The following is a 12,202-nucleotide window of genomic DNA, read 5'->3' as shown; positions in this document are numbered from 1 at the left end:
TGTGTGTGTGTGTGTGTGTGTGTGTGTGTGAATTATAGATGAGGATTGATTGCTGGTCTGGCAGTTTTTGGTGCTTTGCTGGGACTGATGATCCTCCACAAAGGCTAGAGGAACACTGCCAGCATGACTTCAGGCTATAAAGTCTGCATGAACCGGAAGCTGTTCTGTTCTGTTCTGTTCTGGTCTGGTCTGTTATGGTATGGTCTGGTCTGGTTTGGTTTGGTTTGGTTTGGTTTGGTCTGTTTTGTTCTGTTCTGTTCTGTTCTGTTCTGGTCTGGTCTGGTCTGTTTTGGTATGGTCTGGTCTGGTTTGGTCTGTTCTGTTCTTTTCTGGTTTGGTGTGGTCTGGTCTGTTCTGTTCTCTTCTGTTCTGTTCTCTTCTGGTCTGTTCTGTTCTTTTCTGGTCTGTTCTGTTTTGTTCTCTTCTGGTCTGTTCTGGTCTGGTCTGGTCTGGTCTGGACTGTTTTGTTCTGTTCTGGTCTGGTCTGGTCTGGACTGTTTTGTTCGGTTCTTTTCTGTTCAGTTCTCTTCTGGTCTGGTCTGGTCTGTTCAGTTCTCTTCTGGTCTGGTCTGGTCTGTTCTGTTCTGTTCTGGTCTGGTCGACTGTTCTGTTCTGTTCTGTTCTGTTCTGTTCTGTTCTGGTCTGGTCTGGACTGTTTTGTTCTGTTCTGTTCTGTTCTGTTCTGTTCTGTTCTGGTCTGGTCTGGACTGGACTAGTCTAGTCTAGTCTAGTCTAGTCTAGTCTGGTATGTTCTGTTCTGTTCTCTTCTGGTCTGGTCTGGTCTGATCTGGTCTGTTCTGTTCTGGACTGGTCTGGTCTGTTCTGTTTTTTCTGATCTGGATTGTTCTGGTCTGTTCTCTTCTGGTCTGTTCTGGTCTGTTTTGTTCTGTTCTGCTTTGGTCTGGTCTGTTCTGGTCTGGTCTGGTCTGGTCTGGTCTGTTCTCTTCTGGTCTGGTCTGTTCTGTTTTGTTTTTTTCTGTTCTGGATTGTTTTGGTCTGGTCTGGTCTGGTCTGTTCTGTTCTGTTCTGGACTGTTTTGTTCTGTTCTGTTCTGTTCTGTTCTGTTCTGTTCTGTTCTGTTCTGTTCTGGTCTGGTCTGTTCTGTTCTTTTCTGGTCTGGTCTGGTCTGGTCTGGACTGTTTTGTTTTGTTCTGTTCTGTTCTGGTCTAGACTAGTCTAGTCTAGTCTAGTCTGGTATGTTCTGTTCTGTTCTGTTCTGTTCTGTTCTGTTCTGTTCTGGTCTGGTCTGGTCTGGTCTGTTCTGATCTGATCTGGTCTGTTCTGGACTGGTCTGGTCTGTTCTGTTTTTTCTGATCTGGATTGTTCTGGTCTGTTCTCTTCTGGTCTGGTCTAGTCTGGTCTGTTCTGGTCTGTTTTGTTCTGTTCTGCTTTGGTCTGTTCTGGTCTGGTCTGGTCTGGTCTGGTCTGTTCTCTTCTGGTCTGGTCTGTTCTGTTTTGTTTTTTTCTGTTCTGGATTGTTTTGGTCTGTTCTCTTCTGGTCTGGTCTGGTCTGGTCTGTTCTGGTCTGTTTTGTTCTGTTCTGCTCTGTTCTGCTTCGGTCTGGTCTGGTCTGGTCTGTTTTGTTCTGGTCTGGTCTGTTCTGGTCTGGTCTGGTCTGGTCTGTTCTGTTCTGGTCTGTTCTGTTCTTTTTTGTTCTGTTCTGGATTGTTCTGGTCTGGTCTGGTCTGTTCTGTTCTGGTCTGTTCTGTTCTTTTTTGTTCTGCTCTTATTGTTCTGTTCTGTTCAAACAGTGATTTTAATTAAAATTCACCTAAAAATAAAATACATTTTAAATAAAAACTATGTATTAGTGAGTATTAATAAAACAAGCAATAAACCCACTTGAGTACAGCAGTAATGTTGTCTGTTTTGTCTGTGTGTGTGTTTCCTCAGATAAGAACATTGATGATGAAGACTCAGTGGATGGAGGTCGATCCTCATCGTCCTCTAAAGGAGCTTCAGTGCGGAGAACAGGATCCACACGCAGACCCAGCTCCGCCTCCAGCAGACCAAGCTCCGCCTCCAGGAGACCAAGCTCTGGTCAGAAATAACAAAACTGGACAAAACAGATTTTTCATAATAAAAGTCGTTAAAAGTCTCATTGACCTGCATTGTAAAACCCAGTCTGCTTTAAATAAATACTAGAAATATAAAACATAGAGTGATGTAAAAAAACAAAAGTTTGGGCACCATATACAATTAATAATATAATCATTGAAATTTAAATCTTAAACTAAGATATAAATGTTTAAGATATAATTATGTACTTTTATTTTTATTTAAATTACTATATTTGTATTTGAATTTGGAAGAAAATCAGATACGTCAAGAATAAAATGAACACAAATATTACCATCCAGAGATAAGACTAGTGCTCTCTTAATGTTTTTCACAGCTGAATATACTTTTTTATTCGAGTATTGATGTGATATTTAGACATATATAGTCTTAATATATTAATATGCTCAGATATAATAAATTAATAAATCTAAAGGAATAACTGCGTTGTTTTTGCAGGTAAAGAGAGCTGTGGTGCCGGAGCTGTGGATGAAGAAGACTTCATTCGTGCCTTTGAAGATGTGCCGACTGTACAGGTGAGAAATACATATTAACACATGAATAAATATACACATGCTTGATTTTATTTGAATTAAAGGAGGGAAATGATGCATTTAAGTGATCAGTAGGGATAGATACAAAAATAAACTGAATTGTTTAATAAATTGCATCATGGCTTCTACAAACATGTGATTTGATCACTGATAATATTCAAAAGTGTTTCTTGATCATTGAGTGAGAATATGGCTAGGGTGAGGATGCTGAAAATTCAGCTTTGCATCACATAATTACATTTTTTTTTACAAAATACATGTGAAACAGCAAAAACAATTATTATTATTATTTTTCTTAGTTAAATATAAAATTCTAATTAAACAAAAAATGAAATGTGCTAATAATATTATGGAATTATGGTTAAATTATTGATGTTTATTTTACTTTTTTATTTTAGCAAAATACAAATGAGAACGTAAAAAATATTGTATTTGTATGTTTTTATTTTTAGTCAAATATAAAACCCCTGCTCCAAACTATGGCTTTTAATTAAAATTAAACAAAAGATTGAATGAGCTAATAATAGCGTTATGGTTATATTAAATAAAATAAAATTACATTATTTAATTTAATTTAATTTATTTATTCCCAATTTAATTTAATAATTTTTTTTATTTTACAAATAAAAATAATAAATTTTTTTTTGTATTTTTATGGTTTTATAAAAATTAAAACCATTGTTTAATAAAAATTAAACAAAAAATTAAATGAGCTGATTACAAAATATGGTTATGGTTAAATTAAAGGGTTTTATTTTATTATTTTATTTTATTTTATTTTATTTTATTATATATTTAATTTAATTTTGTTTTGTTTTGTTTTGTTTTGTTTTGTATTATTTTATTTTATTTTATTTTAAATTAAATTAAATTAAATTAAATTAAATTTAATTTAATTTAATTTAATTTAATTTAATTTAATTTAATTTAGTTTTGTTTTGTTTTGTTCATTTTTTTATTTTATTTTATTTTTTTTATTTTATTCATTTTCTTTTCGGCTTAGTCCTATTAGTAATCTGGGGTCGCCACAATGGAATGAACCGCCAACTTATCCAGCATATGTTTTACGCAGCGGATGCCCTTCCAGCTGCAACCCATCACTGGGAACATCCATACACACTCATTCACACACATAAACTACGGACAATTTAGCTTACCCAATTCCCCTATATCAAGTGTTTTGGCTGTGGGGGAAACCAGAGCACCCGGAGGAAACCCACGCCAACACGGGGAGAACATGCAAACTCCACACAGAAACGCCAACTGACACAGCCGGGACTCGAACCAGCGACCTTCTTGCTGTGAGGCGACAGCACTACCTGCTGCGCCAATGCATCGCCTAATTTTATTTTAATTTAATTTAATTTAATTTAATTTAATTTAATTTAATTTAATTTAATTTAATTTAATTTAATTTAATTTAATTTAATTTAAAATAGTAAAGTAATAAAAATGATTGGACTTTTATGGTTTGAGTGTTACTTAAATGTATGTAATTAAAATGAAATGTGTTAACAGTTGCTTTAAAGTACTCTCATCAGTGAGAGTCAGAGAGTCTGATAATCTGCTCTGTCTCTCAGATATACTCAGCCCGAGAGCTGGAAGACTCCATCAATAAGATCCGAGAGATTCTGTCTGATGAAAAACACGACTGGGAGCAGAGAGTGGCCGCTGTGAGTCTCTTCACATTCACCACTGTTTAAAGAAACAATTATATGTTATGTAGGTTAGTGTATGCTCCATTCAGCCGTTTTCCTTTTGTCAGCTTTGCATTTTATTTAAGAACTAATGAACTATTACGGCTGAAAACACTGTTTTGTTTCTAATTTTACATTTTGTGGCAAGTAGCCGTGTAATAAGCAGGATAAAGTACATCCAGCGGTGATTATTGCACAAATAAACCCTTCAGTCTTCATACAACAGCTGCTGAAAACCACACACTGCAATAACAACCGGCTGGATGTACTTTACCCCTTACATGTATCTGTTCTGTTTTGCAGCTGAAGAAGGTTCGCTCTCTGCTGTTGGCCGGCGCGGGCGATTATGATGGTTTTTGTCATCATTTGCGGCAGCTGGACGCAGCTTTCAAGCTGTCGGCTAAAGATCTGCGCTCTCAGGTGGTGCGCGAGGCCTGCATAACACTCGGGTATGTGTGTGTACACTCTATAAAATGCTGGGTTTCACACAATTGGTTTGTGTGGAGTTTGCATGTTCTCCCCGTGTTGGCGTGGGTTTCCTCCGGGTGCTCCGGTTTCCCCCCCAGTCCAAACACATGCGCTATAGGGGAACTGATGAACTAAATTGATGAGTGTGTATGGGTGTTACCCAGTTCTGGGTTGCAGCTGGAAGGGCATCCGCTTTGTAAAACATATGCTAAAATAGTTGGTGGTTCATTCTGCTGTGGTGACCCCTCATGAATAAAGGGACTAAGCTGAAGGAAAATGAATGATCTTTATTTACAAATGCCTAGTTATAGATAAGTTTGCTTTGTTCATACATAATAAAAGTCTTTTTTTGTGATGATTTCCTGATATCTGCTCAGCTTTAGCTCCATCTGTAGAGTTTAACACCGCTGCAGAGCCACTGCTGACAGATGCTGACAGACTCACTTTAATGAAAACAGCCAATTACTCTAAGTGTTCTGCTTTTAAACACTGGACACGTTCCAACACTGCACACACACACATACACACACACACGCACGCACATTCTACTGATGGGCTGTGTTTCAAACTGTGCTTCACCGTCTACATAGTCAACTACCTTCAAAGGCGACATCACTGCAGAAATAAAATTAACTTAAATAAAATTAAAATAAATATTGCATCTAAAAAAGAGACAAAAAATGTATTTATAGTCAGAATTATGCAAAGATTATTACTTAAAGCTTTAATTAGATTAAAGATACACTCAATAAGGGCAGCACCGTGGCTCAGTAGTTAGCACTGTGGCCTCACAGCAAGAAGGTCGCTGGTTTGAGTCCCGGCTGGGTCTGTTGGCTTTCCTGTGTGGAGTTTGCATGTTCTCCCCGTGTTGGCATGGGTTTCCTTCGGGTGCTTCCCCCACAGTCCAAACACATGCGCTATAGGGGCACTGATGAACTAAACTGGTCGTAGTGTATGAGTGTGTGAATGAGTGTGTATGGGTGTTTCCCAGTTCTGGGATGCAGCTGGAAGGGCATCCGCTGTGTAAAACATATGCTGGAATAGTTGGCGATTATTACGCTGTGGCAACCCCTGATGAATAAAGGGACTAAGCCGAAGAAAAATGAATGAATGAATGAATACACACAATAATGGCTAGAGTAGGATGTTTTTATTTATACATGAATATTCTATACAAATATAAATCTGTAAAATTCTATACACTTACGGAGTTGTTAATTAAATAGATTCTAATCACTAAATATGTGTATAAATATATAAATTGACATCTAGATGCGCTTTTATATATTTGAATTGACATTTTGCAAGAATTATACACTCACCGGCCACTTTATTAGGTACACCTTACTAGTAACTACTAGTCTTAACATACAAAGCTCTTCATAACCTGGCCCCTCACTATCTTTCTGATCTTCTTCATTTGTACACTCCTTCACGCTCACTGAGATCATCTTCTGCTGAACTGTTATCTGTCCCACACTTTAAGATGAAGTCATTTGGAGGCAGGGCTTTTAGTTGTACAGCACCAAAGTTATGGAATTCCCTGCCTTTGCACATTCGCCAGATGGACTCTATTTCCAATTTTAAATCTCAGATAAAGACGTTTTTGTTTAGGATAGCTTTTAATGATTTGCTGGTTTAATTATGCTGATTGTCATTTTTACTGCTTGCATTTTTATGATGTGCTTGTAATCTGCTGTAAGGTGTCCTTGAGTGCTTTGAAAGGCGCCTAAAAATAAAAGGTATTATTATTATTATTATTATAGTACTGGGGTTGGACCCCCTTTTGAGCCTGAACCGCTGATACAAGGCAGGATGGAGCGGCACCCGGTGTGCTCTTCTGCTGCTGTAGCCCATCCGCCTCAAGGTTGGACGTGTTGTGTGTTCATAGATGCTCTTCTGCAGAAAATCCGAGAAGATCAGCAGTTTCTGAAATACTCAGAGCAGCCCGTCTGGCACCAACAACCATGCAACGTTTAAACTCCCTTAAATCCCCTTTCTTCCCCATTCTGATGCTTGCTTCAAACTGCAGCAGATCATCTTGACCATCTAAATGCATTGAGTTGCTGCCATGTGATTGGCTGATTAGAAATTTGCATTAATGAGCAGTTGGACAGGTGTACCTAATAAAATGGCCGGTGAGTGTATATATCAGTGTTTCTTACAAAAATTAAAGATTTAATGATATTTTAATTATTATGCAGTATTTATTTTATCATCTGTCTTGTTTTAGCTAGTCTTTTGCTACTGTGTAAGTTATAAATGGAAATATTGGGTAATATAGAGCATTTTAATAACTGTAGATGTATTTCTCAGTAAGTGTGTTATACTACAGTATAAGTATTAATAAGAAAAATCTTAGAAAGCAGCATACACTCAATATGCTCCCTGCATAGACAGCTCACTAGTGTGTGGTTTGTGTGTGTGTGTGTGTGTTTGTGTTGTGTGTCCTGCAGGCATCTGTCGTCCGTGTTGGGCAGTAAGTTTGATCATGGAGCTGAAAACATCATGCCGGCGCTACTGAACCTGCTGCCGAACAGCGCTAAAGTCATGGCCACATCCGGCAGCGCTGCCATACGCATCATCATACTGGTACACACACACACACACACACACACACACACACACACACACACACACACACACACACACACACACAAACACTCAAACACTTACGATGTATACACACACAAACAATATATACAGCATATATATATATATATATATATATATATATATATGTACATACACAGGCACATAACACAAACAGACACGCACACGTGCATCAGGACAGCAGAATAACTGAAAGTGAAGCATTCTGGGATGTGTGTTAAACTGCTGTGATGTTCACCAGAGCTGCAGGAAACACGTGCAGACAGAAACACACACTGATCGATCATATTGATTAGCTGGATGCTCTCAATCACACAACACGCCTGACTGGACACACACACAGCTGTGTGTGCATGTGCGTGTGTGTGTATGTGTATATATATATATATGTGTGTGTGTGTGTGTGTGTGTGTGTGTGTGTGTGTGTGTGTGTGTGTGTGTGTTGTTTGCTAGTAAATCTCTTGTTTCTCCTTCAGCACACTCATTATCCTCGTCTGATTCCCATCATGACCAGCACCTGCATGTCTAAATCAGTGGTCGTCAGACGGTGAGAACAAACACACACACATGTACTGGTGAACATGTGAACAGATGATCACATGAACAGATAAACACATGGACAGATGAGTACATGACGAGATGAACACGTGAACAGATGAACATGCGAACAGCTGAGAACACATGAACACATACACACATGAACACTTGTACAGATGAACACATGCACAGATGAACACATGAACAGATGCACAGATGAACATGGACCCAAAACAGATGAGTACAGATAAACAGATGAGTACAGATGAACACATGAACAGAGGAACACCTGAATAGACAAATACATAAAGAGGTGAACAGATGAACGTGACCAGCTGAGAATAGATGAACACATGAACAGATGCACAGATGAACATGAACACATGAACAGATGAGTACAGATGAACACATGAACAGAGGAACACATGAATAGATAAATACATGAAGAGGTGAACAGATGAACGTGACCAGCTGAGAATAGATGAACACATGAACAGATGCACAGATGAACACATGAACAGATGAGTACAGATGAACACATGAACAGAGGAACACATAAATAGATAAATACATGAAGAGGTGAACAGATGAACGTGACCAGCTGAGAATAGATGAACACATGAACAGATGCACAGATGAACACATGAACAGATGAGTACAGATGAACACATGAACAGAGGAACACATAAATAGATAAATACATGAAAAGGGTGAACAGATGAACGTGACCAGCTTAGAATAGATGAACACATGAACAGATGCACAGATGAACATGAACACATGAACAGATGAGTACAGATGGACCGAGGAACACATGAATAGATAAATACATGAAGAGGTGAACAGATGAACGTGACCAGCTGAGAATAGATGAACACATGAACAGATGCACAGATGAACATGAACAGATGAGTACAGATGAACACATGAACAGAGGAACACATGAATAGATAAATACATAAAGAGGTAAACAGATGAACGTGACCAGCTGAGAATAGATGAACACATGAACAGATGCACAGATGAACACATGAACAGATGAGTACAGATGAACACATGAACAGAGGAACACATAAATAGATAAATACATGAAAAGGGTGAACAGATGAACGTGACCAGCTTAGAATAGATGAACACATGAACAGATGCACAGATGAACATGAACACATGAACAGATGAGTACAGATGGACCGAGGAACACATGAATAGATAAATACATGAAGAGGTGAACAGATGAACGTGACCAGCTGAGAATAGATGAACACATGAACAGATGCACAGATGAACATGAACAGATGAGTACAGATGAACACATGAACAGAGGAACACATGAATAGATAAATACATAAAGAGGTAAACATATGAACGTGACCAGCTGAGAATAGATGAACAGATGCACAGATGAACATGAACACATGAACAGATGAGTACAGATGAACACATGAACAGAGGAACACATGAATAGATAAATACATGAAGAGGTGAACAGATGAACACATGAACAGATGCACAGATGAACATGAACACATGAACAGAGGAACACATGAATAGATAAATACATGAACAGATGAACACGTGAACAGATGAAAATGTGAACAGCTGAGAACAGATGAACACATACACAGATGAACACATAAACACATGCACAGATGAACATGAACAGATGAGTACAGATGAGCACATGCACAGATGAACACATGAACAGATGAACATGAACAGATGAGTACAGATGAACACATGAACAGATGAACACATGAATAGATAAATACATGAACAAATGAACACGTGAACAGATGAACACATCAACAGATGAGTACAGATGCACACATGCACAGATGAACAGATTAATACAGGTGAAAACATGCACAGATGAACACAAACACATGAACAGATGAACATGACCGCGTGAACAGATGAGTACAGATGCACACATGAACAGATGAGTACAGATGAACACATGCACAGATGAACACAAACACATGAACAGATGAACATGACCGCGTGAACAGATGAGTACAGATGCACACATGAACAGATGAGTACAGATGAACACATGCACAGATGAACATGACCGCGTGAACAGATGAGTACAGATGAATACATGAACAGATGAGTACAGATGAACATGCGTACATGAACAGATGAGTACAGATGAACATGCATACATGAACAGATAAACACATGAACAGATAAATACATGAACAGATGAGTACAGATGAACACATGCACAGATGAACACAAACACATGAACAGATGAATACATGAACAGATGAGTACAGATGAACATGCGTACATGAACAGATGAGTACAGATGAACATGCGTACATGAACAGATGAGTACAGATGAACATGCGTACATGAACAGATGAACACATGAACAGATGAGTACAGATGAACATGCGTACATGAACAGATAAACACATGAACAGATGAGTACAGATGAATACATGCAGATAAACAGATGAACACCTGATGTCTGATGTTCTGCTCTGTGAACCACAGACGCTGCTTTGAGTTTCTGGATCTAATGCTTCAGGAGTGGCAAACTACTGCTTTGGAGAGGTGACACAAACACACACACACACACACACACACATACACACACACACACACTAATGGACAGAGGCTTGTGTTTTAGATTGATTAGAGCTCATGTTCTGCTCAGCTCATGTTAAAGCTCCTCTCTCTCTCTCTCTCTCTCTCTCTCTCTCTCTCTCTCTCTCTCTCTCAGACATGTCTCTGTCCTGATGGAGACGATAAAGAAAGGTGTTCATGATGCCGACTCTGAGGCTCGCTCTCTCGCCAGAAAGTGAGTCGCTGTGTGCACAATGGCCCCTTTTCACATTGCCATGTTTCTCCACAGTGGTCATAGCTCAAAGGTTTTGTGTTCATATATGTGTGTGTGTGTGTGTGTGTGTGTTCTGCAGGTGCTATTGGGCTTTTCATGGGCACTTCAGCAGAGAGGCGGATCTGCTGTTTCAGGCTCTGGAAGCGAGTTATCAGAGAGCGCTTCAGTCTCAGCTGCAGAGTTCAGACAGCATCATGTCACTGCCACAGTCTGACCGCTCGTCATCCAGCTCACAGGAGAGCCTCAGGTCACACACACACAAACACTTGTATACATGGTTTACAGAGACACTCCATAAGTATAATGTATTTTATGCAGTAAAAGCCGCTGATGATATGGCCCTCGACTTAGGCTGATGACTAGCCTAAAGACTTTGTTAAGTAGGATTCATAAGTGTGTTGAATTACAGGGACATGAGGTGCAACCCTGTAAACCACCTTAAAATAGAACAACTAACTATACAACTTGGTATCCCAGTAAACCACATACATTAACCGGCCACTTTATTAGGTACACCTGTCCAACTGCTTGTTAACGCAAATTTCTAATCAGCCAATCACATGGCTGCAACTCAATGCATTTAGACATGTAGACATGGTCAAGACGATCTGCTGCAGTTCAAAGCGAGCATCAGAATGGGCATGGTTGTTGCTGCCAGACGGGCTGCTCTGAGTATTTCAGAAACTGCTGATCTACTGGGGTCCAACCTAGTACCTAATAAAGTGGCCGGTGAGTGTATACCTGTACACACACCCCAGAAATCACTCCTCAATGAGCTTCACACACACGCACACACATGCACACACGCCAGAACACACTCACACTTGTACTGCTATCTATATGGGGACTTCACATAGCTGTAATGATGATTCTACTGTGCGTACTCACACACACACTGCTGTTTTTTACTCCACAGCCGCCCGACGACTGCTAGAACACCCGCCGCCAGCAGCCTGAGCAGGAGTAAGAGCACACACTCACACTTGTACAGCTATCTTTATGGGGACTTCTCATAGCCTTGAGGTTGTTCTGGTTTTGCTATACTTGTGGGGACATTTGGTACACACTTTTATCTTGGATTGCGATCACTAATGACTCATGATAATGTGGTTTGTGTGTGTTATGCTAATTGTGTGTGGTTGTGTGTCAGCTAAAGTTACGAGTGCCGGCTCGTGCTCCTCATCCGGAAGTCTTCAGCGTTCTCGCAGTGATGTGGATGTGAACGCTGCAGTCTGTGCCAAATCCCGGATGCCTGCCATGCCCACTGCTGCCCCCTTCAGCTCCGCCACTGCACTGCCGCCCGGATCCTACGCCTCGCTGGGTAAAACTACAGCACACATCAATACATAGCAGCGACTGATGATTATTTTGATAATCGATAAAGGGTGGCTCAGTGGTCAGCACGGTCACCTTACAGCAAGAAGGTC

General features: G+C 39.6%; 2 protein-coding genes across 25 annotated transcripts in view; one reads left to right on the top strand and one right to left on the bottom strand.

Moving 5' to 3' along the window:
- Positions 1-12,202, bottom strand: part of traf3ip2b (TRAF3 interacting protein 2b) — an 872,991-nt gene that overhangs the window by 49,504 nt on the left and 811,285 nt on the right. The window lies entirely within an intron of this gene.
- Positions 1-12,202, top strand: part of clasp1b (cytoplasmic linker associated protein 1b) — an 86,882-nt gene that overhangs the window by 31,807 nt on the left and 42,873 nt on the right. For all 23 annotated transcript variants that reach the window (XR_015502864.1, XR_015502862.1, XR_015502861.1 and 20 more), the window contains 11 exons: positions 1,894-2,040; positions 2,518-2,594; positions 4,193-4,285; positions 4,613-4,758; positions 7,234-7,369; positions 7,867-7,937; positions 10,430-10,489; positions 10,659-10,736; positions 10,855-11,022; positions 11,692-11,738; positions 11,926-12,096. Coding sequence is in view for 8 of the 23 variants with exons in the window: in XM_087274143.1 (XP_087130269.1) it covers positions 1,894-2,040; positions 2,518-2,594; positions 4,193-4,285; positions 4,613-4,758; positions 7,234-7,369; positions 7,867-7,937; positions 10,430-10,489; positions 10,659-10,736; positions 10,855-11,022; positions 11,692-11,738; positions 11,926-12,096 (1,194 nt within the window). In the remaining 15 variants the exon portion in view is untranslated. The remainder of the gene's footprint in view (positions 1-1,893; positions 2,041-2,517; positions 2,595-4,192; positions 4,286-4,612; positions 4,759-7,233; positions 7,370-7,866; positions 7,938-10,429; positions 10,490-10,658; positions 10,737-10,854; positions 11,023-11,691; positions 11,739-11,925; positions 12,097-12,202) is intronic.

The sequence above is a fragment of the Danio rerio genome, chromosome 11 (assembly GCF_052040795.2).
Source record: "Danio rerio strain M-AB ecotype USA chromosome 11, GRCz13ab, whole genome shotgun sequence".
In the NCBI taxonomy this organism is placed as follows: domain Eukaryota; kingdom Metazoa; phylum Chordata; class Actinopteri; order Cypriniformes; family Danionidae; genus Danio; species Danio rerio.
Note: the sequence above shows the minus strand (reverse complement) of the source record. Positions and strands in the feature narration are given on the sequence as shown.